Raw genomic sequence first — 24,180 nt, forward strand, 5'->3', positions numbered from 1 at the left:
AAATTCTCTCTCTCCCTCCCTCCCTCCCTCCCCCTCCCTTCTCCCTTCCTATTTTGTTTTGTTTTGTGAGACTCACTATGTAATTCAGGCTTTCCTGGAACTCACTATGTAGGGCAGGCTGGCTGGAATGCACAGAGATCCATCTGCCTCTGACGGGCTGGGATTAAAGGAGTGTTCCACTACATCCAACTCGTATCAAATTCTTAAAGAACAAAAAGTTGCCGTAGTAGGAATAAATAATACACATTCTATCTTCATTCATTCTCATTCATCTCCACAATCTACATTCATTGATCATCAAATAAAATATTATGCTACTAAGAACCAAGCTCATCTTTTTGTGCTTGGTTGATGTTACTTATAACATCCTTCAGTCCCATTCGTGTTTGGCACAAGTAACAATACTTCATTATTTTTGGCAAAACAGTATTCCACCATACATATACAGCACATTTTTTTTTATTCATTCATCTGCTGCCAGGCACCCATGTTGACTTCCTGTCTTGGCTATTGTGCAGCATGGACCATAGGTAGTTCATTGGCATGAGAATTTCAATATATTCAGGCAGGATGGCAGGATCGTATGGAAAATTTAGTTTTAACTTCTGGGAAGCCCTATATTATTCTCACCAACAGTGTGGAAGGTATCCATTTCTTCACATTCGCTCCAGTGTCTGTTGATCTGTAATTTTTAAATTGTAGTCTTTCTAAACAGGTAAATACCAAACTGGTTAAAGACACACATCAGATTTCAGAGTGTGTGGTGGTTCGAAGGAAAATGGCCCCCAAAGGGAGCGGCACTACTAGGAGGCGTGGCCTTGTTGGAGGAAGTGCGTCACTGTGGGGGCGGGCTTTGAGGTCTCCTACGCTCACGATATGGCATATTCTCACAATCATTTTGTTGCCTTCTGATGAAGATGTAGCCAGCACCATATCTACCTGCAGGCCACCATGTTCCCTGCCATGATGATAATGGACTAAACCTCTGAAATTGTCAGCCACCACCACAATTAAATGTTTTTCCTTTGTAAGAATTGCTGTGGCCGTGGGTGACTCTTCACAGCAATAGAAACCTAACTGAGACAGAGCATCTCGGCACAGCAGGGCGTTCAGCATCCTTCTAATCTGCTACACACTCTATGAAGTGCTAAAAGGGAGGACCTTAATTAAGGCTTAAAGCTTAAATGACAGGAAGAGAGAGGCTCATCCCCCCTCCCGATTTCATCAGCAGGCATTGCATGCATGCATTGAGACATCCCGCTGCATCCTGTAAATGTATGCAGTTATCATGTGTTAATAAAAATCAAAATAAGCCTGGTGGTGGTAGTGTATGCCTTTAATCCCAGCACCTGGGAGGCAGAGGCAGATGAATCTCTGAGTTCCAGGCCAACCTGGTCTACAGAGAGAGTTCCAGGATCGCCGGGGCCACACAGAGAAAAAAAGCAAACAAAATACCAAAATAAAAAAATTCCATGCTGAGGACACAAAGATGGGTGGAGCTTAGCTCTTCTCTTCGCAAGCGGTCCTGCCCCCGTGTGGGTCACATCATGTTGTCACGTGATTCAAACACTTTCAGATTGGAAGAAAAGTCACTGCATACACACCCCACTATGCTTCTGCTTCAGAATCCTCCAGGAACGGAGTGGCTTCATTTAGCCTCCTCAAATCTGTGTGCCTCAGAAAGAAAGAAAGGGCCAAACCCTTAGTTAAATAATGCCATGATATAATCCTAGCACTCAGGATGCAGAGGCAGACAGATCTCTGTGAGTTCAAGGCCATCCTGGTCTACAGAGCGAATTCCAGGACAGGCACCCAAAGCTACAGAGAAACCCCGTCTCAAAAAACAAACAAACAAACAACAACAACAACAACAACAACAACAATAATGTAAGGCTATTTTTTTGGTGTTGTTCTCACAGCCCATCCCAGGGCTCATTTGCGTGTTATACATTCATCCCACAGTGGCTCACAGAACCGTCTAGCAATAGTGTTATTTAGTTTTACGATTCTATTCTGATAACAAGTGATATTTTTACTGGGCAAGAAAGACACGTAAGGTACTTTGTGTCATAGGTGGTTTTAAGCCTTTCTGGGTTAAAGCATTTTTTATTTTGTTACTAACCACATTAGGTTTTTTTCTCTAGAAGTCTTCTTTTTAAGGTAAGCTTGTGAAGACAGGAGATGTCCCCTAACTGCTGGCAAGAACAGATGGGCTGTGGCTGTTCACACAGATCCAGTGTGCGCTCCATGCCTTTTCCACCCAACAAAGCCAGAAGGGGACACATGATTTCAGTCATTTGTGGTATGATGCATCCACATTTTGGGTTATCCTTTCTTAATCCTTAGATTGTAAGTCCTAAATTCCCTGCTTTAAACTGAGCAAACTCAGCAGCACTAAATTTAGAACATGAAACAAAACAAAAAGTCCCAAACCAAACTAACCAAACAAAAGCCATGAGGTTTTTTTGTTTGTTTTTATTTTGGTTTGTTTTTAGAAAGAAATGGATGTTTCTGGAACATATTCAAATCATTGCACTAACAAATCTTTAATTGGGGGCAGTAGGTTTGGTTTTGGTCACTTGGTCTTCGTGTTTGTTTGCATAATGTGTATCTACCAACAAGCGGCGCATGTACAAAATGCAGTAAATTTGTGGTTCCTTCTGTCTGTTGATACTATGAACCATCACTGTCCTGCCATGTTAACACTCATGTGGACTCTAATTAGAACCACGTTGTGATTCTTCGGTCAGATCAGGACTGTCTCATCAGAGGTAGGAAGACAGCAGTGTTGATAATGCGTAGGGAAACTGGCTGGAAAGCTTCTCTTCTTTGCCTCTGTACAGTAAAGGCTACAGCCTGAAAGCCTTGCTTGCCCAAGGACAGATGACTTTCTGGAATGCTGGGGGTTGTTGTTCAAGTACTATAACAAGCCACGTGTTTCTCTTCAGTAAACAAGGGTTGTTGCCCCACCAGCTAGGGATGAGGGATGTGCTTTCTCACACATAGGTGGGAGGGACGTAGGCAGGAAGTACATCAGGATGTACACTTGCCCCCAGCAGGACAAAGGTGGGAAGTGTGTGTGTGTGTGTGTGTGTGTGTTGTGAGCACCCGACTGACCTAATTCAGCAGCCATTCTCTAGGAATTCCTGGTATGGACCTAGTCAATGTCCATCTTGCTGGGCGGTATAAAATAAAGCTTGCTTTAATTTGACAATCAGGGATTTAGTCTTTCTGCTCACAATTTTCTGGTTTGACAGTGCTGTTCCAATGGGATCCCAATATTCTCGGTGGTCTTTTGCCTTCCTCCTCTCTCTCCCTAAATTACTGTCAATAGCGAAGACATTCACAGGTTTTTCTGAGAGAGGACAGTGACTTAAACTACAAATGTTTTATTGAATTGTTTCAACCTTAAAAAATAGCTTTAGAAAATCTTAGTATGACCAGCAGATAGACAGCTAAGTGAAAATTTAGCTAGAGTCAACTAGATTTTACATATGTGTAGAGGGAGGAAGAAGAGAAGCAAAAGAAATCTCGGGTGTGTTGAGAGAATAAAGTGTGATATTAAGTGTGATGGCTGAAAGTTTGGGGGATTTGTGTAACATGGAAATACCTTTTTGAGCCCCAGAGTCCCATTTAAGTATGTAGTTTCATTTTGTCCTGTTCCTCTTGTATTTTTTCTCATATTATGTTAAACATCTACCTCTATCAGACACTTCCATGATGTTTTGACAATGGCCACCTTTAGACACATCTCAGGTTCATGAGAACACCTTCTGAATTAATTGTATTGGTGAGCTGATGGAAATAAAACAAGCAGGGAGAATCCTGGTGACAGTGAGGATAAACCTGGAGAGTTGTGTGTTGAATCCCAAGCAGGCTCATACAGATGTGTAACCGCGTCTATGGATGTGGCCTGAGAATCTTACAGCACTTGATAGCATCAGCCTCGGGGCGGATCAGGAGTCTGAACAACACTCACAAGTAACACAGCAATGGCCTGGAAAAACATACAGTGGCTGGAGACCAGCTCAGGCCGTGGGTCTCAGAGGGAGGCTGTTCAGCAAACCGTTTGTTCCACTCCATGTTTATGTAGTGTTTAGTGTCTAGGGCATTTTGTTTACAGAGTGGCAAAGAACAGGCGGTGTAAGAGGAAAATTGCTTGGAGTGGGGCCATGAAATACAAGAGGATGAAAATGAAAGCATTAGGGTCCTTGTAAATAGTTTCTTGCTTTATTATTCTGAAGCTTCTTTTCTTTGACTCTGTTTATAAAGGCAGCTAATATTAGGTGGGCGTGGTGGTTCAGGTCTGTGGATCCCAGCAGTTAGAAGATGAAGGACTGAGGATCAGGAGTTCAAGGTCACTCTCAGCTACCTATCAAGTTTGAAGTAACCTGAGTTACGTGACACTTGCTTCAGAAAACAAGACAAAACTAAACTAAAATTAACTCCAATAGATAATATTCTTAAAAACAATACCTTTGCATCTTAAATTCCATCGTGTTTGGTGGGGTACCCCTAAGTCACTGTGGAAAGACCTCGTCCATCTTGTTATAAAGGGTCCCTGAGTGGATAAGACAAGATGAGACTCCTGGTGAACCCGAGAGACACCACCACTGCCAGCGCTGCCACTACCATCACCACAATCACCACCAAAGGTCTATCTGCTATCAACACACAAACACAACTCTCACATCAAAGAACATAAAAAATAGTTTATTCTGCAGTCAAAATTGTATAACCATGACCCAGAAATATAGGTTTTGGCTACCGCACATCCATGTTCCAATGTGGAAGCAGTTTCATAAAAATTTTATAGTAAGAAAATAAAGAAAGCCTGAAGTCAAGGTGCTTTTCAGAGACATTGGTGGAAACTTTAAGTACGTACTTACAAGCAAGCAGAAAAATCTCAGCTGTAGGCCTCAGATGCTACCTGAAGCCTCCTAGCCCTTTTGTTGGTAGAAACTACAGTTTTGTTAAGTTAATACACTACAGAAAGTTTCTATCCATTAACCACAATCAGCCAGAGGTGGGCAATGGCTGGCTATTTAGAAGGCTAAAGACAGCCCAAGATAAAGTGTAATTAGACTCTGGGCCTGCAATAATCCAGCATCCCATGGTCATTGAGGTCCAATCAGTTCATCAATTAGACTTTCAGGTTTCCGGTTGAAGATAGAACTGCTTTCTGGAAACTTTCACAATGAGAACCCACATTAGAAACGAGATCCAACAGAGAAAATAATAGATGTTATCACTGACACAAGTTCCTCGGAGACCATGGCTGAGCGGGTGTTGCTAGTTTGACCGCACTGGTCATGACAGGTCTCTGAGTCCTGGTCCATTGGGTTTCCTCTGCGAGCTCCTCAGGGTGATGCCATGGGGCACCAAGAAGTCTGAGTTCCAGAGTGTCCAAAGACCTTTCTTCACTCACAGGAGTTGCTCTTCTGCCTGGACTGCCCCCGATTGTCATTCCTAGGGGGAATGGATGTCTTCTCTGTCTAGGAATATGTGGCTACTTTGCCTGCAGACAGAGCTCGTCACATCTTCAGCTCCAGGGTCCCTGGCATTCTTTCTCTAGCGTCTCTTGCGTGTCTATTCTTGCTTGGAGGGTTTCATGCTGTGCTGGGCACAGGCAGCCTTCAAACATTTTTTTCCCCCTTGAAAAATTTAGCAAATATTTGCCTTTTCTATTTCTAACTGTAAAGCAGATACGGCACAGATTTCCTTGTGATTAAGCTGACCTTGAGTGCACACAGAGGTTGAGCAGCAATGGAACCAGCCACCTTTTCCCCTCACTTTCTCCAAACAATTTATTTCAAATCCAGGTAGTTAGTAGCCTTAGTGATAGAATAGTCATATTGTCTGTAATAATTTACAAATGCAAAAATGAAAATATAACTTAACATACTTTAGATCTCTATATGAAGTGAAAAAAATCTTAATTCCCTCTGTTCAGGAGAGAAAAAATAAATTTAGATTTAAGGGGAAAACAGAAAATGTATGGATGCTTTAGAACATTGCATTTATAAAAACAAACAAGCAGAGCACATTCACTCGTAGACAGAACCTAGAAATTTCTGTTTCCTTATTGCCATGGTTCTCGACCTTCCTAACGATGCAATGTTTTAATATAGTTCTTCATGTTGTAACAACCCCAACCATAAAATTATTTCTTTTGCTACTTCATGGCTGTAAGGAATCATAATGTAAATATCTAATATGCAGAATATCTGCTCTGAGACCCCTGGGAAGGTCATTTGACCCCCATATGAGTCGAGACTTACAATTTGAGAACCCCTTCCGTAAAACGGCAATAGTTCAATAGAAGCCTTTGGTAAGTGTTCCACGAGGAGAATTGTCTCTGTCAAAGCTCACTAGAACTGTTACATACACTTCTACTTTCTTCTTAAATACTTTAGGGGTGATCTTAGTCGACAGCCAGCCTGACCACATTCTTCAGAGAAAAAGACGCTTGCGAGCAAGATGCATAACAGATGCAGAGCATGACCTCCCTCTAGCCTCCTGCCACACGTGACGTCTTTAGCCACTGGTCATGCTCACTACATGGGTGATGTGCACAGTCTGACAGCAGCCAGTCCTTGCGCTCTGCACAAATCTGCCAGGTGTGGTCTCAGAGATACCAAAGCTAAAGCGTTGGGACCTAGAAGAGGAAATGCAATGTTCTGAAAAAACAAAAAACAAAACACGCACATGGATGGAATGAAAATATGAACCTGTAATTTGGTGACATGGAATGACAGAACTTCCCTTGCGGGCAAAGAGTTATTTCAAAGATACACTTTGAAGCTCTTGGTAGCTTTGTAACCTGCCCTGTTCATTGTTTCCATCCACCAGTCTTTCAAAACCTCACCTTTCAATTACCCTCACTTTCAATTACATGCAGAAATGACTTGAAGAAAGCAGGCATGCAGCCAGGTTTCTGGGGCAGTTTCATCCAAATCCTTTGAAAAGAAATGTGTTCTCTGTAGTTTTTTTTTTTTTTTTTTTTTTTTTTTTTTTTTTTTTGAGATAGGATCTCATGTAGCCCAGGCTGGGCTCAGACTCGCTATGTCTCTAAGGAGAGCCTTAAATTTCTGTTCCTCCTTCCTTTGCCTTCTGAGGCTAGGATTACAAGTGTGCACCAACACCTGGTATAGGCGGTGTTAAGGCTCAAACCCAAGGCAATGATAGGCAAGTGATCTACTAGCTACATTCCAGCCCTCGATGATCCAGGTCAGTGCTTGTCTTAGTTAGGAGTTCTGCTGCTGAGATAAAATACCATGTCCAAAATCAATTTGAGGAGGAAAGGGTTTGTTTCATCTTATGGCTTACAGTTCATTATCCAAGGAACTCGGGGCTTAGGAACCTGGAGGTAGGAACTGATGCAGAGGTCATGGAGGAATGTTGCTTACTGTCTTGCTCGCCATGGCTTGCTCAGCCTGCTTTTTTTTTTTATTTTTTATTTATTTATTTTTTTTATTTATAGCATCCAGGACCACCATCCCAGGGGTGGTACTACACACAGTGAACTGGGCTATCCTATATCAATCAAACAAATGCTCCACAGACTTGCCCACAGGCTAACTCTGGACATTTTCTCAATTGAAATTCCTCTTCCAAAATGCCCAGGGCTGTATCAAGCTGACGTCAAACTAGTCAGTGCATCTGAACACTCTTGAGTGGATTACCCTGAATTTTTCATCTCCAGTGGAAATCTCACTGTAACATAAAGAATAGCTAGTTGATCTTCCCTCAGTAAATCTACATGGTTGGCTGCTATGCTGGTTTTTCTATGATGTAGAGAAAACCTATTAGAATTTATGTTTTATAACAGTCTGCACCCTGATTTGCTTGTTGTGTTACTGACCACAATCTAAAACTGCTTGGTACTGAGAAGGTGAAAACTAAGGACTCAATTTAAAAAAAAAAGAATGAATTATTTTCTCAGAACAACAATATTTTTGATAACTTTTTCAGAGATTGTATTCTACTTCATCTCCAGAAGAACTTGTATTGTTTCTTCTATGTCCTGTTCAGTTTGACCCTATTAGACACACACTGCAGATCTGAATGGGTACGGGTTTCAATGTGTTAATCAGCTACATCATCACCATAGTCAGAAACGTTAGAATAAACAGTTCTAATGGACACTCCCCTCCAAGGCTTTCTCAGGAACCAATACCTAGTTTTATTCAAAGGAGATCACATTTTCACATGCAAATTAGAAGGTTTTACTTTTAAAAGTAGGAAAACCAGGAAATTCAACAATAGGAATGGTGTTCTTGTCGAATATTTAATTGATATTTTTTTGGTGATTACTAGTGAAATGTTTTGACACTGGAATCTCTGTCAGATAAAATGGAGAGTTTATAGAAATGTTGAGCTCGTCAACGGCTAAGGATGTCTACCACTAGGCCTGATGATGAGGGTTAAATTCCCAGGACCACGTGGTAGAAAAAGAGAATCTAGGGCTGGAGAGATGGCTCAGCGGTTAAGAGCATTGCCTGCTCTTCCAAAGGTCCTGAGTTCAATTCCCAGCAACCACATGGTGGCTCACAATCATCTGTAATGAGGTCTGGTGCCCTCTTCTGGCCTGCAGGCATACACACAGACAGAATATTGTATACATAATAAATAATAAATAAATATAAAAAAAGAAGAAGAGAATCTATTCCCACAAATTTTCCTCTGACCTTCCCATGCCCATGTGGATACATACACACTGTAAGTAAATGCAATTTTTTTTAATTATAGAAATTTTGTATTAGAAGAAGATGGATTTCCCCATGTGATCATTATATGTTGTTTGTTTAACTGAACCATATTTTGTCTCTATCAGGCCATGAGAAAGGATAGGTAACTTGCTCTCTCTACTTTAAAATAACTTATGATGTTATGGCACACAAATATTCATAGCAGCCTTTATAAGAGTTAAACGTAGAAACTCAACAATTGGTAGATGAATATACAATATTAGGTATATCCACACAGGAGAATATGTATCAGCCAGATAAAGCAATGAAGTACTGATATATTCCCAAAGATTCATTGTGCAAATTGGAAGAAGTCAGTGGCAAAGGCCACACACAGGTTGCGTGTGCAGACAGAGTTTTCCCATCCTGTGAGTTGCTTCCAAATTACTACATAGAGACTTAAATTAATTGTAAATGCTCAGCCAATAGCTCAGGCTTATTACTAGCTAGCTCTTACATTTTAAATTAACCCATATTTCTTATTTACGTTCTGCCAAGTAGTGGTACCTTTATTAGCATGGCACATTCATCTCCTGCTCCCTCTGCATCTGACTGGCTACTCCTGACTCTGCCCTTCTTCCTCCCAGCATTCTCCTAGTCTGGCTCTCCTACCTAACTCCTGTACAGCTATTGGCCAGTCAGCTTGTTTATTAAACCAAGCACAGTGGCACATCTTCACAGTGTACAAAGGGGTTATTCTATAGTATGTGTATCTCTTTATATAAACAGATGTGTGTACATCCAGAATAGACACGTTATATTGATGAAAAACCATTTTGGGTATCTAGGGTGCAAGGCTTTGTTTTAGGATACTGAAAATGTTCTAAAATGATTGTGATGATTGTTCACAGGTGTGAGTAGGCTTTGAACCACCGAATTTAAAAGGTGCACTTCATAATGTGTAAACGACACCTCAATGCCGCTATCATTGCAACAAATATGTCTGAGAAATTAGCACAGGATGTCACAGTTACTTTTGCTACAGCAGATCAAACTGTCCCTCTTGGGCACTGGGTCTCGATGGGCTGAGTGCATTTATCGTCCTCCAGAAGGTAGCACTACTGAAATAAAAGGACAGGAATGGTAACTGCATTAGAGAAGAGACAAACTCCTTGTCAAGAGAAAAGAATCTCTTGCCTGGGTGAGAGCCAAGACTGCCGCTGGACTGGTTCAATTTCCAGGTAGCACCCCTGGGAAGGCGGGCTCAGCTTAAGCCATGCTGAAGACATAGGCACCATAACTATTTCTTTTTTTTTTTTTTTTTTTTTGTTTGTTTGTTTTTTGAGACAGGGTTTCTCTGTGGCTTTGGAGCCTGTCCTGGAACTAGCTCTGTAGACCAGGCTGGTCTCGAACTCACAGAGATCCGCCTGCCTCTGCCTCCCGTGTGCTGGGATTAAAGGCGTGCGCCACCATCACCCGGCTCCTAACTAGTTCTTAATAGAATACTGTCCATTCCTTCCCAGAATCCTCAGCCCTAGTGCAGAAGCTTGCACGGACAGGGAGGGTCCTTATGTTAGCCCCCTTTGCAAAGTTCTTGAGAAAAGGAAAACTTCTCTTTTGCTATCTGTCATCTAAGTTTGCCCCTTTGGGCTTTCCCTCATCATTGTAGGATTCCTTCCTCTTTCTCTGAAGCCTCCCTCCCTGCCTTGTGGCTGTCTGTCAGCCTTGTGTTTGACCTTCTTGCCGGCCAAATAGCAGGGCTCTGCCCTTCTTTCCTGTGTTGCCCTTCTCTAAGCAGCAGTGGAGGTTCACAGCTTGCCTGCTGAGTCAGGAGTAGCCAGTGATTTTCCTGCTGAGTAGTGATAAGGTTACCCCGTGCTTCCCTTTGAGTCCATCCTTAAATTCCTGTATTGATGAGACCAAGAATCCCAACACAGGCCTCAATTTCCCCTTATCAGCTGGAGTCCCTTGCTTAAGTTGTGACACGAGCTCTTATTGAGTCACAGGGTTTGGGAGAGATTACTTTTCTGCATAGTTCCCTCGTTCTTAAGCAGATGACACTGTGGTGCTGTACAATAGGGGGGTGTGATGTTTAAAGCTCTGATGGGGCCTGGTATAGAACAAAGCAGGGAAGTGACATGCAAATATTTGGCATAAATTTTAATATAGGTTAGCAAATAATTCAAAGCGTAACTTTCTGGTGTTGACTGAAGTCCAGATTAGTGAGTAGCCAACCACTTGCAAAAGGGAGAAAAATGAAAGAAAGAAAGAAAGAAAGAAAGAAAGAAAGAAAGAAAGAAAGAAAGAAAGGCCAGGTGGAGGTGGTGCACACCTTTAATCCCAGCACTCGGGAAGCAGAGGCAGGTGGATCTCTGTGACTTTGAGGCCAGCCTAGTCTACAGAGTTTCTTCCAGGACAGTTAGAGCTGTTACACAGAGAAACCCTGTCTCAAAAAACAAAAACAAAGCAAGCAAACAAACAAACAAAAAAGGAAAAGGAATGGATGTGTAAGAAACAGTTTTCGGAGAGAGTAACAACAGAGGAAGAAAGCATCCCCCTTGCCTCCCTCTAATGTCGCGTCTGTATAACTGGGTCAACACGCTTGGGGAGAGAGATTAGATGCCACAGGGAGGTGATTGCGCTAGCTTCACTGCTCAGTGGCTAAGGTTACTAACAGGGAGGTGATTGCGCTAGCTTCACTGCTCAGTGGCTAAGGTTACTAACAGGGAGGTGATTGCGCTAGCTTCACTGCTCAGTGGCTAAGGTTACTAACAGGGAGGTGATTGCGCTAGCTTCACTGCTCAGTAGCTAAGGTTACTAACAGGGAGGTGATTGCGCTAGCTTCACTGCTCAGTGGCTAAGGTTACTAACAGGGAGGTGATTGCGCTAGCTTCACTGCTCAGTGGCTAAGGTTACTAACAAGGAGGTGATTGCGCTTCTCTGTCCTGAGTCGCAAGTCGCACAGTCGCACAGCTTCTTGTGACAGGAGAATGGAAAGGGCGACTGAAGGATTGCTGGCTAGAGCCGAAAGTGTCACCTAGTGATGGGAAGAGAGGCGATGCGAGGACCACCTTGAGGACCACCGTGAGGACTGGGGCTCAATCCTGGGGAAAATGACATGGATGATTAGCGAGACGGCTGATGACGTTGGGGCTCAGCAAGGACAGATGGTGCCACTAACTGGCTGGCGATGCAGAGACACTAAACCTACTCCCAGGAAAGGTTCTTTCTGCACCAGGAGGCTCTAGATGAAGACTCAGGCCTTTGGCATTGGCTAATTATCTTGAGGTTTCTCACTTTGACTTCAGGTACCATTCAATAACCATTTCAATAATTGTGACTAACTTTTCCTCTTCAAAATCGAAGAAATTTTTTTCTATTTTTTTCTTTTTTCTATTTTCTTTCTTTCTTTTTTGTTTGATGCTTGTTTGTTTTTTTTTAATATAGGTAAGATAGGGTCTCTCTATACAGCCCTGGCTGTCCTGGAACTCGCTCTGTAGACCAGGCTGGCCTTGAACTTAGAGATCTACCTGTCTTTGCCTCCTGTGGGCTGAGATTGACAGCATGTGTCACTAGTACTGGTCTTTATTTTTTATCCAGAAATCATTTATAGATATTTATAATCTCTTTTCTAGATTAATAAAAATCTTCTGGATTTAGTATCGAGTGAAAGTGCCACTCTGCAGATTTACGCTCTCATATTCACAGGTCCACAGCTGTGTTCCACTGTCAGGGTGGTAAATCCAAGGGCCCTGAGAAGCAGCTAGGCTATTGCTTCTTAGTGATTGTTTTTTTAATTTTGAGGTATATAGAGATAACTTTATGGCTATTTTCTAATTTGACTGTAACCACAGTTAATGTTTACAGTGTAACAACCCCAAGCCCTGTGTTTGTTAGAATGAGCTGTAGGCTACTAGATTTCTCCTCTGCCACTGTAAGATAAATCAAAGAATAAAACAAGCCCCTTAAAGAGTAGTGAGAAGGAGATAGCAAAATGTGTGGTGTCTATTAGAGCTCTTAAGCACGCCCAGAGTCTGTCTGTAGTCTTATTTTGTCAAAGGGCTTCAGATTATTGCACTGCATACCTGTAATCCCAGCTCAGCTCTCAAGAAGTTGAGGCAGGTTAATCAGGTAGTCAAGTGTAGCCTTGGCTACACAATGAATCATGGGTCATCCTGGGCTACTTGAGATCCTATCACACACACACACACACACACACACACACCCAACAACAACAAACAAAAATCAAAGACAGAGAAAGGAAGAAAGGAAAGAAAGAAAAAGAGAAGCAATGCAGGCACAGGCAAACATGTCTGGGATGTGCTCGAACCCCTAAATGCTTTGGGGCTGTTTGGAAGCTTGGATAACGAATGCTAAGGGGTTGTATAAACAGAACGCTGCGGTATCTGATTTCAGATGTATTTAAATGGTACTTGGTGCTTCTGAGTCTGTAAAAACACACAAACACTGACCATTCTGAAGTGGAAAGGCAGGAATAAACCGGGATACTCACTGCACTCCATTGAACTTCGGTGGTGGACTTCAGTTTCTCTGTGTCTTCTCGTAGGATGGAACTTTAGGGAGGGCTGAAACTTTAGGGAAAAAGGTGGATGACCTTGTTGGTTGAGTTTCATTTTTACCAAGATACTGAATGAGGGTGGGGGTTTGTGCTAGGACTCCTTAGGAAGGCTGGCTTGGTCTATATGGTGAGTTTCAGGAAAGCAAGCGCTACATAGTGAGACCCTGTCTCCAAAACCAAAACTGGGGGTGGGGGCGAAGAGTTGTGAAAGGATTTGCTGGACAAAGGGGTAGCTAGCTGACTGAAGCACAGAAGCACAGGCCTTGTGTCAGTGTGGATCATTCAAACACTTGGCTCCTTTCTTCCCCTAAAAGATTTGAGAAGAACAAAACCATGTTCAACAACCTATCATGTTTATTGTTCACTTCTAATTAATCTCAAATCCTTCCTATATATATTTTTTACGTAGTAAAGTCTTCAAATATTCTGTTTATAATCCCCCCAGCACTCAAGTTTTTTGTTTGTTCAATTTTTATTAAATTCGTTTATATAACTTTTGGCTTTGTTTTCTCATATGACACCAAAACAATTGTAAACCAGGAATAGTTTATTTATGAACTAAATGGTGGCCTAGCCGCCATCTGTTGTTGATTTCCTATAAAGTGGCCACACTTCCATCTGAAAACATTGAAGTCACAGACCGCTGCTAATGATCAGTTCGGAGATAAAAATTCCTTCAGCTCTAGTCAGCGCCTGACAGTCCCTAAGTGCCATTGAGCCAGCACCGGGGATTAAATCCGTCTCCCGCTGTGTGCCTTCCGAAGTGGAGACTGACTTTCCCTGCCTAATACTGACGGCTGAGGAAGGCTGGATGAATCGGGACTGTTCTAGTGACTCAGGCTTTGTTGCCGGTTTTGCCTCTCCGCACCCGCTGTCTTCTGACGCTGCCGTCCCTCCGCTCAATCATTTTCCTCTGCAGGGGCACAGTGGTTGGGCCTCCGCAGGACTTCCCATGTACAATGCTGTGGGAAGCCAAGGGGGGCAGCCGGGGTGGACACGGGAGTCTTGGAAGGCATAGCCTGTGAGGGATCTGTTTTCTATTTTCTCCTCCGGATTGAACTCATCTGGATGAGAATCCTTTTCCTGTTTACTGTTATTATTACCTGTGTGGGGTAGTTTGTCCGCACCGTTTGTTTCTCCATGAGATGAAACTGCCCGTGGGAAGAGCGAGATAATAAATGCAGTTTTCAGTGAGGAAACTCGGCGGCGGGGGAGGGGGTGGGGGGAGAATCCGAGTGCTTTAAAGTGGTCTCCACTCTTAATGTTTTAAAAAGGGAAAAACTCCAAATTCCGACTCTACAGGGAAAAGAAAAACTTGAAAGGAAGGAGGGAAAGGAGGAAAGAAAGAAAGAAGGGAGAAGGAAGAAAGGAATGATAGAAGGAAATTCTTGTTTCTTGTTCCCGTGGGTCCATTTGTATTCGTGCACATTTTTTTACTCCTTTGAGGGTCAATTTCTCCACCAGTTACTTTAATCACAGACCCTGGCGTCACTAGCTCTCGTTGGATGGGGACCCACCACCGCTCTCAGGGGGTTGCGGTCTCTCCGAGGTAGACATTTAAAGTGACTTTGCTCGCGCCTTTCACACTCTGTTCTGACTTTGGGCAGATAGAGATAGCTGTTCTCTGGTTTTCAGTGAGGGATTAGCTGCGGAGAGAGAGGGCACTCCGTGGGTGCGTTGAGACTGTTTCTCCCGTGGGGACCAAGGGTTCGTCTCTGGAGCCAGAGCCCCGAGTGGAGGGGTAAAGGTGCGGGGCTGCAGTCGGGAGCTGCCTAAGGTTAAAGCATCCTAACTATTAGCAAGGTCCCACCTACCCACCAGTCCCCTGAAAACTCACTGCCTTCCGGGAAGGAGGAGCCGGAGGGCCGGGGGCCACGGGGTGGAGCTCGTGTCAGCCGAGGTAGGAAGGCGCAGCTGCAAGCCAGGGCGCTGACCTCCCCTGAGCTCCTCCGGCAGCTCGCAGGATCGTCCCGACCCTGCAGGACTTGGCAAACTCCTACCTCCGCTCCCAATAGTTTTCCCCAGACTCCTCCCTCCGGGTCCCCCATCCTTCTCACTTTGCAGAATTCATCGCTTCTTCTAACACCTTTTTGCAACACACCAGAGCTCCGAGTCTCTTAGCTGAATTGAACTTTTGTTTTTATTTCTCTCTCGCTCCCTTTTTTGCCCATCTCATCTGATTGATGTGCGAAGGCTGATGCCTCTGCCAGAGCGAGAGGAATAAATAGAGCCTGCCTCGCCCAAAGGCTTAGACGCCTGGGAAGAGCAGCCTGCGCGGAAAGGACCGGGCTCCGCCAAGCGTGTGGACCGACCGGCCCGGAGGACTTGGACCCAAGGGAGCTGTGATTTTCCTAGGGTACAGCTCCCAGGTCTTTGTGCTCACTCCCGGAGTGCAGGAGACCGCCGCCCGGCTGCGCCTTGTCCCATCTTGCCGGGATCATGGTCTTCGGCAGCCCGGGACGGATGCTGCTTTTACGGGCCGGGATGCTGGTCCTGGCTGCCTTCTGCCTGCTCCAGATCCCCGGAGCTCGGGCAGCAGCCTGTGAGCCCGTCCGCATCCCCTTGTGCAAATCCCTGCCCTGGAACATGACCAAGATGCCCAACCACCTGCACCATAGCACCCAGGCTAACGCCATCCTGGCCATCGAACAGTTCGAAGGTCTGCTGGGCACCCACTGCAGCCCGGATCTGCTGTTCTTCCTCTGCGCCATGTATGCACCCATCTGCACCATCGACTTCCAGCACGAGCCCATCAAGCCCTGCAAGTCTGTGTGCGAGCGCGCCCGGCAGGGCTGCGAGCCCATCCTCATCAAGTACCGCCACTCGTGGCCAGAGAGCCTGGCCTGCGAAGAGTTGCCGGTGTACGACCGTGGCGTGTGCATCTCTCCCGAGGCCATCGTCACCGCTGACGGAGCGGGTGAGTCCTGAACTCTGCCCGACCCCTGAGGAGGAGTTAGTTGTTCGCCTTTGCTCTCTCCTTTGCTCTTAATCTCCCTTTGACCATTGAGTCCTGTTTTTACTTAAAAACAAAACAAAAAAAAAAACTGACTTTATCATCCTTCCAAATGAACTTAGTCTCTTCCAACAGGTGATGTGATCCATCCATTCGTCCCCCACTCTTGACACCGAGCCTCTCCATAGCTCCCTTTCCCTGCCCACACTGCGCGTGCGGGATTGTGAGTTCTCTACGCTTCACTTTCTTCTTCGTTTCTTGGTTGATTCTTTTGCATCCCAATCATTGGGTTGCGTTATCTTTAGTGTTTTCGCCACTTCCAATAGTATGGAGACCTCTAAGGGAATGTCAAGAAACTTCTTCTGACACAGAGATCTACCAGTGACATGTATTTGCCCCAAACCCAATTTCGTCCATACTATCACCTTAAATTCCCCTCTGCTGTCAGCGAAGAGATGATAATGCCAGTCAGAAACAGCAATGAAATTTTATTGCTAATTATCGTCTGTGGCTTTCTTCAGCCAGTACCGGGAACATAGCCTGCAATAACAGGCCCTTTCCACATGCCCACGTGACCCAGGTCATTCTGTAAATGGCACAGGGACAAATGGAGTCATGTTTTAAGCATGTTATCTTTATAGCCTTTTATGACTTTATTCTTAATCTCATCCTTTATCCCACCCATACCCTATGTGTGTACAGTACTGACACACTCACGCTTTCTCCACTATAAAGCGGAATTATAATTCACCATTTGTTTAATCACTATTTGTTTTGCCGCTGATGGTCTAATCGAGGCATTCATAATCTCATGGCCTCTATCTCAGTCCAGCTCAGTATGGTCTATTTTTAGTGAACTCAATATTTCCCTACTGATTAACCCACCGCTCAGGTTTCTCCCTTCGTGTCCTTTAGAGATAACGCTTAGGCAAACTAGTCCTCTCTCAGACTCTCCCAGGATCAACTGTTCTTGGGCTGTGTCTCACTTGGTTTATCATTTCTGTTCATTTATTTCAACACCGACATTTCCTTCTGTTTCCCAGCTTGCTCAAACCAGGCTCGTGTCCACAGTTTGGAGTCAATGAATCAGTTGTTACGGGGCTGATACGTTAGCTTAGAGTGGGCGGAAGGGAGAAGGTACAAAGAGCTGAAAAGCGAAGACGGAGCAGAAAGATCTCGCAGCTTTCTGGCGATCACTTTTCTTAGCTTAGCACCATGAATATGGAAATTGTCTTCTGAAGGCCAATTGACAATCGAGAGCTGGTTTTCTAAGGTAATCCAAAAGAAACATTCCTTTTACTGTTTGGCTAAAAGAGAACTCTTGAGCCCTTGCGCTGACTGCTGTGGCCGTCTCTGCAGACACTGTTCCAGCTCAATGCCCTTGCTATCCTGGCTCGACAAACACTGTTCAAGTCAGCTAAATGCTAGCAGTCTTCTCAGGCCAAGCACTAGGAGTGATGTATTTCACTCTGAAATGCATGCTCCCCTGAGAAGACAAACTTTGCTTCTGAGCCTAAATCTAGAGAAGGATGCAGAATGAGGTTTGGCAAGTCTAGGCGCTCTCAAGGGCACAGTCAATGGGGCTAGGAAGCAGTTTCTTAAATGTCCTTGGGTTACCTGTCTCCGTAGACCAACTGCGGTACAATTGCCTTCTTGAAGCCCTCCAGGACTTGCATAGAGATACTTTATCCGTCAGGAGATGACTGCCGGAACGCTTTAAACTTTCATAGTATTTGTTTTACTGACACCATCTTTGGAAGACAAGCACCTGACGGGGGGTTGCCAGGATGCTCCCATGTCTCCAATGTCATATGAAACAGAAACAAGGACCTGAGCACAGGGTTAGAGAGGAACATGCTGGCCCGAAGGGCCCCCTGGCATCCAGTCTGCTGAAAACTGCACAGTCCCTCCGTTGGGTGAAACTGTCAGATACATAGAATTATTTAAAACTGTCACATAGAGCTGGAGAAAAGGTTCTGTGATTAAGAGCACCGACTGCTCTTCCGGAGGACCTGGGTTTGGTTCCTAGTACCCATGTGGTAGCTTACCAACAGTCTGTAACTCCAGTTCTGGGAGATTCAGTGCCCTCTTCTGGCCTCTGTGAGTACTGCACATAAATGGTGCACAGACAAACTTAACAGTCAAACTGTCTGTTAGTGAAGAACCGGGTGCTGACTCTCTACTCCATGGGCAATTCATACATATGGTGCACAGACATACATGCAGGCAAAACACCCATATGCATAAGAATTTTTAAAAGCTACCGCACGTCACCATTTTAATTAGTTTATTCTTTGGTTTATTGAAATACAATAGTTTACCAAATAAGTTTTTTTCTTCCTTTAGAATTTCTGTGTCTTAGCACTAGATCCTACCTAATCTGATATACAATGAGATCTCTAAAGAGTGGTACAAACCTTCACATGCCTGTGTCAAGAGGATTTCCGTCCATTCATGTCATGCATATGTGTGTTTATATGTAACAAGTTGTGACTCAACAAATAAGCTCAGGACATTTAACAAAACGAAGTCTGAATGAAGCTGACTGATGCTTCAAACTAATTCTACTTCCAAAACACTAAGAATGCTCATATGTTTATAGAGAACATGTGACATGTCGGCCACAGCTAACAAGTTCATGCTAAGTTTATCGTATATGTCATGTTTACTGTAAAGTGGGGCTTTGAGCGCCACCGTTTGAGAGCTCAGCTCACCCTGGCCATTCTGCTGGTGATCTGAGATATTTAGACAAATCTTTAAGACGGCATGCTGAGTGAGGATTAGAGATCAGGCACGTGGGCCCATGCCACTCTGACTGTCGGAAGATGATGTGACCTCTTCAGCCTTTGCAAGTAAGTAAAGCCCAGCCTGTCTGCATCCTGAAGGCAAAGGGAGGACTAGACAGCATGTGGACCTTGGGTCTCGAACCTGACACCGAGAGACCCCTGAACAAACTGCTGCTCTTGTTTTCCTGTTCTTATTGCTCTTGTATCGAGCTGACTTGTTTTTCCCTTTCATTGTTTTTGAGCTTGGTAAATGCAGACACTGTCTTGAACTCTCAGCACCTCTGCTCTGGGAGCACGGTTTACCCTGGGATCCGACTGCAGAAGCAGGTTTTATTTCTCCTGAATATAGAAAATTAATGTTTCATTTCCTACAAATCAAGCTGGAGCTCATGCTAAGGAACAGATTTCTATGGCAGGAATAGAGGGGGAAAAGTGAGCTTGCCTGATGGCCGTTAACTAGAACTAATTTATCGGGAGGGACTCATAAGCCTCTGTCCCTTCCTGAGGACTTAAGGGGTTAAAAGTTGCTGGGAACAGGGGTGGGGGGTAGATCTGGAGGCTCCACCCTTCCTTGAGTATCTGTAGGCTGGTGGCATGGAAGGGAGAGATATTTTCTTCAGTGCTATGGCCACTGGGAAGTGGTCCATCCTGATCTAAGTAGCCCTTCACCCATGCTCCTATAACTAGTCCTAATTAAAGTCATAAGTTCACCAAAAGGAATGACTTTTAAAAAATCGTGTAAACAATAGGGTATTGTACAGCTCTTTTTAGAACACCTATAGTTGCTGTGTCAAGAGCTTTATAATTGCCCTTTAAAAGCACCTGGTTATTGCTGGCTTCCAGTTTGGACCAACATACTCCCCGAGCGCTTGCACAATATAGTCTTCAGGCGCTGGCCTGGCAGAGCCCCGCCACTGTTCACATGCAGAAACGGCTATTTAATCATCTCTCCACTTTCCCAGGAACAGGCAGCCTTTTCTTTAGTACTAGCCCTGGTCGACAAATATTTGAGGGGCCAAATACCAAGAAGCGAGGATGTGAACAAGAACACGGAATGGAAAGAAGTAAAAGTTTTAAGTTAGGATTAGAGAGAAAAACACGATTCTAAGGATCCTTCATCGTGTCGATACTAAAAGGCATCTGCCTGGCTTTGGGAGAGAGTCTGTGTCACTCATTTTATTTCGCGATAGTCCAGTTGTGAGTGCTAGTGAAATCTTAGATTGTCCCTAGCTTATTTTAATCGGTCACCTTTTGTCTCCCTTTTTACCAAACTTTGAAATAGTTGTTTTTTTTTTTTTTTTTGGTTTTTTCGAGACAGGGTTTCTCTGTAGCTTTGGTGCCCGTCCCGGAACTAGCTCTTGTAGACCAGGCTGGCCTTGAACTCCCAGAGATCCGCCTGCCTCTGCCTCCCGAGTGCTGGGATTAAAGGCGTGCGCCACCACCGCCCGGCCTGAAATAGTTGTTTGAAGAGAAAAATTGACCGTGTTTTCTCTTTGGCCCTTGTCTTTCTGTTAGGTGTTTAGGAAGAATGTAAGAGCCATTGTGTAGACATATAATTTTGAATAATGAAGCACGAACTGTAGTCAATAAATTTAGGGACAGTCACGGTCAGTGATGCAGACTCTTAGCTGGTTTTGTCCTTCATTTTCAGCAAGTCACTTGCCTGACATTGGTCAGCATCGGTGTCTCACAAGGGAAGTGAATGGTTGGTAATTGGTAGGGCACAGAATGCACGCTTAATGGCAGGCACACCAGGAGAGGACCTATTGTCTCAGGACTAGGATCCTTAGCGGTGGCCGGATAACAGCTGACTACACATACTATGTTCTAGGCATTGTCATATGAGTTGTGCATATGAGTTCTCATGACAGATACACGGTAAGTACTCTTACTCCCGTTTTACAGGAAAGACCGGCAAGCTACATAGAGAAGTGACTTGTCAGGTGAATTCAGTGTGTGAGAAAACAGAAGTCCAGACCAGAGTTTGTTCAACACTACTCATCTTCAAGGACTTTTTTTTTTTTTAGGGGAGAGGGATCTCTGTCTTTTGTTCATTAGGTTAAAGTTAAAGGAGCAAAGTATTTTCATTGTGTCAATTTATGGTTTAAAAGAATAAAAGGGCACCCAAGACCATGGGTTCTCCCAAACTATGGGTTCCCCCAAACCATGGGTTGCCCAAGACTATGGGTTCCAGCAGATAAGGGATGATTCTTTGGCTATGTTATTGAGAAAGGAGAGAATGTTCATTCCAGATTCATCTAACCCAGTCTCAGGCTCAGCGTGCCCCAGAGTTCAGGCCTCCCTGCTCTCCCCACTTACTCTTCTCTAGCGTGCTTTACACTGTTGTGAGGCTTTATACTGTAGTTGTTCAGGCGCTGGATCTGCCTCCCCTGCCTTTCTTCCCGCCCGGTGGTCAGTAGGTACCAAGAACGACTGCTCTATTCAGAATCAGGTTTCTTTCCTTCTCTGCCGTCATTCTCTCTGGGCTCACCACAGCTGACAAGGACATTGGGAATGCAGCCACGGCTTGCCTCCTTTAGATCCACCTCATCTTCCTCGCTGTCTAGACTCACCGTTTGCTTGCCCCAGTCTCTGTTCTAGCCATGCGGGGAGACATTCAGGTCCCATGAAGAGGGCTGGATTTGTCACCTGAGTCCCTCTGCCTCACTGTTCTCACACAGGCTCTTCCAGAAATCTCTGTGACTTCACTAGAATCTCTTGAGATACAAAATCTAGCAAGCACATAATATTATCTATTATTTCAATTCAGGATAATTTTGATGGTGGAATTTCAAATTTTGACTACCTGAAAAGTGATCAGAAAGCTCTTGTTTTCTTTTAACAGTTCTGACAATTGAATCTTTTACATTTCAAAAAACATAGAAACATCTCTGGCAATAAGAATATGAAATAAAGAAAATGTTCACCTTGGCTCAACTGTTTCAAAGAAGTCCCTCCCAGCAAGAAGCTTTTTTTTTAATCTCATATAAACCTTAAATGCTAATTCTTTTTGTTGTTGCTGTTGTTGTTTTTGTTTTGAGACAGGATTTTCCTGTGTAGTTCTGGCTGTCCTTGAACTCACTCTCGTAGACCAGGTAGACCCGGCTGGCCTTGAACTCACAGAGTTCGGCCTGCTTCTGCCTCCTGAGTGCTGGGATTAAAGGCGTGCGCCACTTCAGCACCATCACTGCCTGGCAAATGCTAAATGTTTTAAATGTGGACTAATATAATTCATTCATACAGGGAGATTATTTTATATAAACGGTACGCATTGTATCTCATCATTCTTCAGGAATAGAAACACTGGCGTATTACTTTACAACTTGGGCACATTTATCATGAATAAAGTTTGAATAGGGATAAAAGTCATCAAATTAATGACTTATATAAGATGCTTGTAGAGCCAGTGTTTGTTGTTTATTCATCTATGTAGAGACCTCTGTCTTTCCGTAGATACAGCTTCTTTGCATGTTAACTTTTGGCCACGTGTGTAGCTCAGTAACATGCATGAAGCCCTGGGTTCTATACCCAGCATCCTAAACCCTTCCCCATGTATGTTTTATATGACCTATGAGCAATAAGGACAGAGGAAGACTGCTGGTTTTGTCATGCTAAGTAGAGGCGTTGAGCTTGTTTAGCATTAAGTGTTAATACAAGTGTGTGCAATTCTTGTACGAGAGTGTGAACTGAGTGCCAGCAAGAGTCCATGGTTAGTTACTGTGTCTCAGCGCGGCACTCTGTAGGGGCACACAGCACAATTCATTAGAGGCTGTCTCCTAATTAGAACACAGAAGGCCATTATCATTACCATTTTCTGGAATTACAGCCTCGTGAAAAGAACCAGTGGCGAATCCCAATTATTGCCACATCCATTAACTGTACTGGCTTGAGTGATCTACCAGCGCTAGGCTTCCTTTCTGCTCAACTGTTCAGTCTGCACTTAACACAGGGCCCGGAGTTCTTTCTGGGTTTCCCAGAGACACGGCGCCAGTAGAGTATGACCCAGCCGGTCATCGACAAGGTATATTTGGTTCAATCTGTCACAAGGTCACGCATGTTGGGTCAGTGCCTAATATTTATGTGCTTATGAAATGCAAGAACTCAATATTTATGAAATGCTAACATTTTGTGTGCAAGTGATGAGGATTCATGAGTAAGACCTTTCAGTCGTGTCCAAGAAAGGCCCTCATCCTTACTCAGCCCCAGTGATGGGGCTAATGAAGGACCATTTCCTGGAGACACCTGGTTCTCACCCACGTCAGTCTGTCACAGAATCACATTTTATCGGTGAGTTCCTGGAGTGCTAACTCTGCTATCATTCTCTATTCTGTCACCTTGTAGATTTTCCTATGGATTCTAGTACTGGACACTGCAGAGGGGCGAGCACCGGTGAGTACAGGGCTGGTCCTGGCTTTCCTTTGTGGGGTGATCCATCTTTGATATGGTCTTCCCATGTAAGTTCTTGCAGGTACTTGCATCCTGTTTTAAAAATAAACATAAAAGTGATTTCCTTATCTATATTGACTTTATTTTTAGTGTTAGTATATTAAAGTTGACCTCTTGGTTTACAGTTTGGTTTACAAAATGTTAATGAATATATAAATTCATGTAGTCACAGTTTGGGATAATTCATACATATTATATATATTCATTATATACATAATATATATTATATATTATATATTGCAAGTTTTACCTGCTTATCTCTTTAATCTTTATCTCTTTATCTTATACTTATCTCTTTATCTCTTTAATACTTGAATAATATTCAGGTTGTTTTAGGGCTTGCATAAAAGGAGCTACTATAATTATTCATATGCTTTTATATGAATATTAATGTTCATTTATCAAGCGTAAATATCCAGGGATAGGATTGCTGGTCACAGAGATAAGAGTTTATTTTACTTGGTTAAAGAATGCAAAACCGTTTTTAGGTGTTCCGGTCTAGTGTTGTAGCTCAGCTTGTATGCTTGCCTAGCATGTATGGAGCCCTGGCTCCAGTCCCCATTACCGTGTGCTAGTGCACACTTGTAATTCTAGCACTCAAGAGTTGGAGGTGAAAGACCAGAAATTTGAGGCCAACCTGGGCTACATGCAACCCTGTCTCAAGGCAAAACAAAACCACAGATATGACTATTTAGTTCCATACTACCAACATTACAAGAATTGTAG

At 43.8% G+C, this 24,180-nt stretch overlaps 1 protein-coding gene across 1 annotated transcript in view; it reads left to right on the forward strand.

Moving 5' to 3' along the window:
• The first annotated feature begins 15,317 nt into the window (after positions 1 to 15,317).
• The window catches only part of Frzb (frizzled related protein), a 33,055-nt gene continuing 24,192 nt past the window's right edge, over positions 15,318 to 24,180 (forward strand). The window contains exons 1-2 of the mRNA XM_057755320.1: positions 15,318 to 16,186; positions 23,350 to 23,397. Of these exons, the coding sequence (XP_057611303.1) occupies positions 15,709 to 16,186; positions 23,350 to 23,397 (526 nt within the window). The 5' untranslated portion in view covers positions 15,318 to 15,708. The remainder of the gene's footprint in view (positions 16,187 to 23,349; positions 23,398 to 24,180) is intronic.

The sequence above is a fragment of the Chionomys nivalis genome, chromosome 22 (genome assembly GCF_950005125.1).
Source record: "Chionomys nivalis chromosome 22, mChiNiv1.1, whole genome shotgun sequence".
In the NCBI taxonomy this organism is placed as follows: domain Eukaryota; kingdom Metazoa; phylum Chordata; class Mammalia; order Rodentia; family Cricetidae; genus Chionomys; species Chionomys nivalis.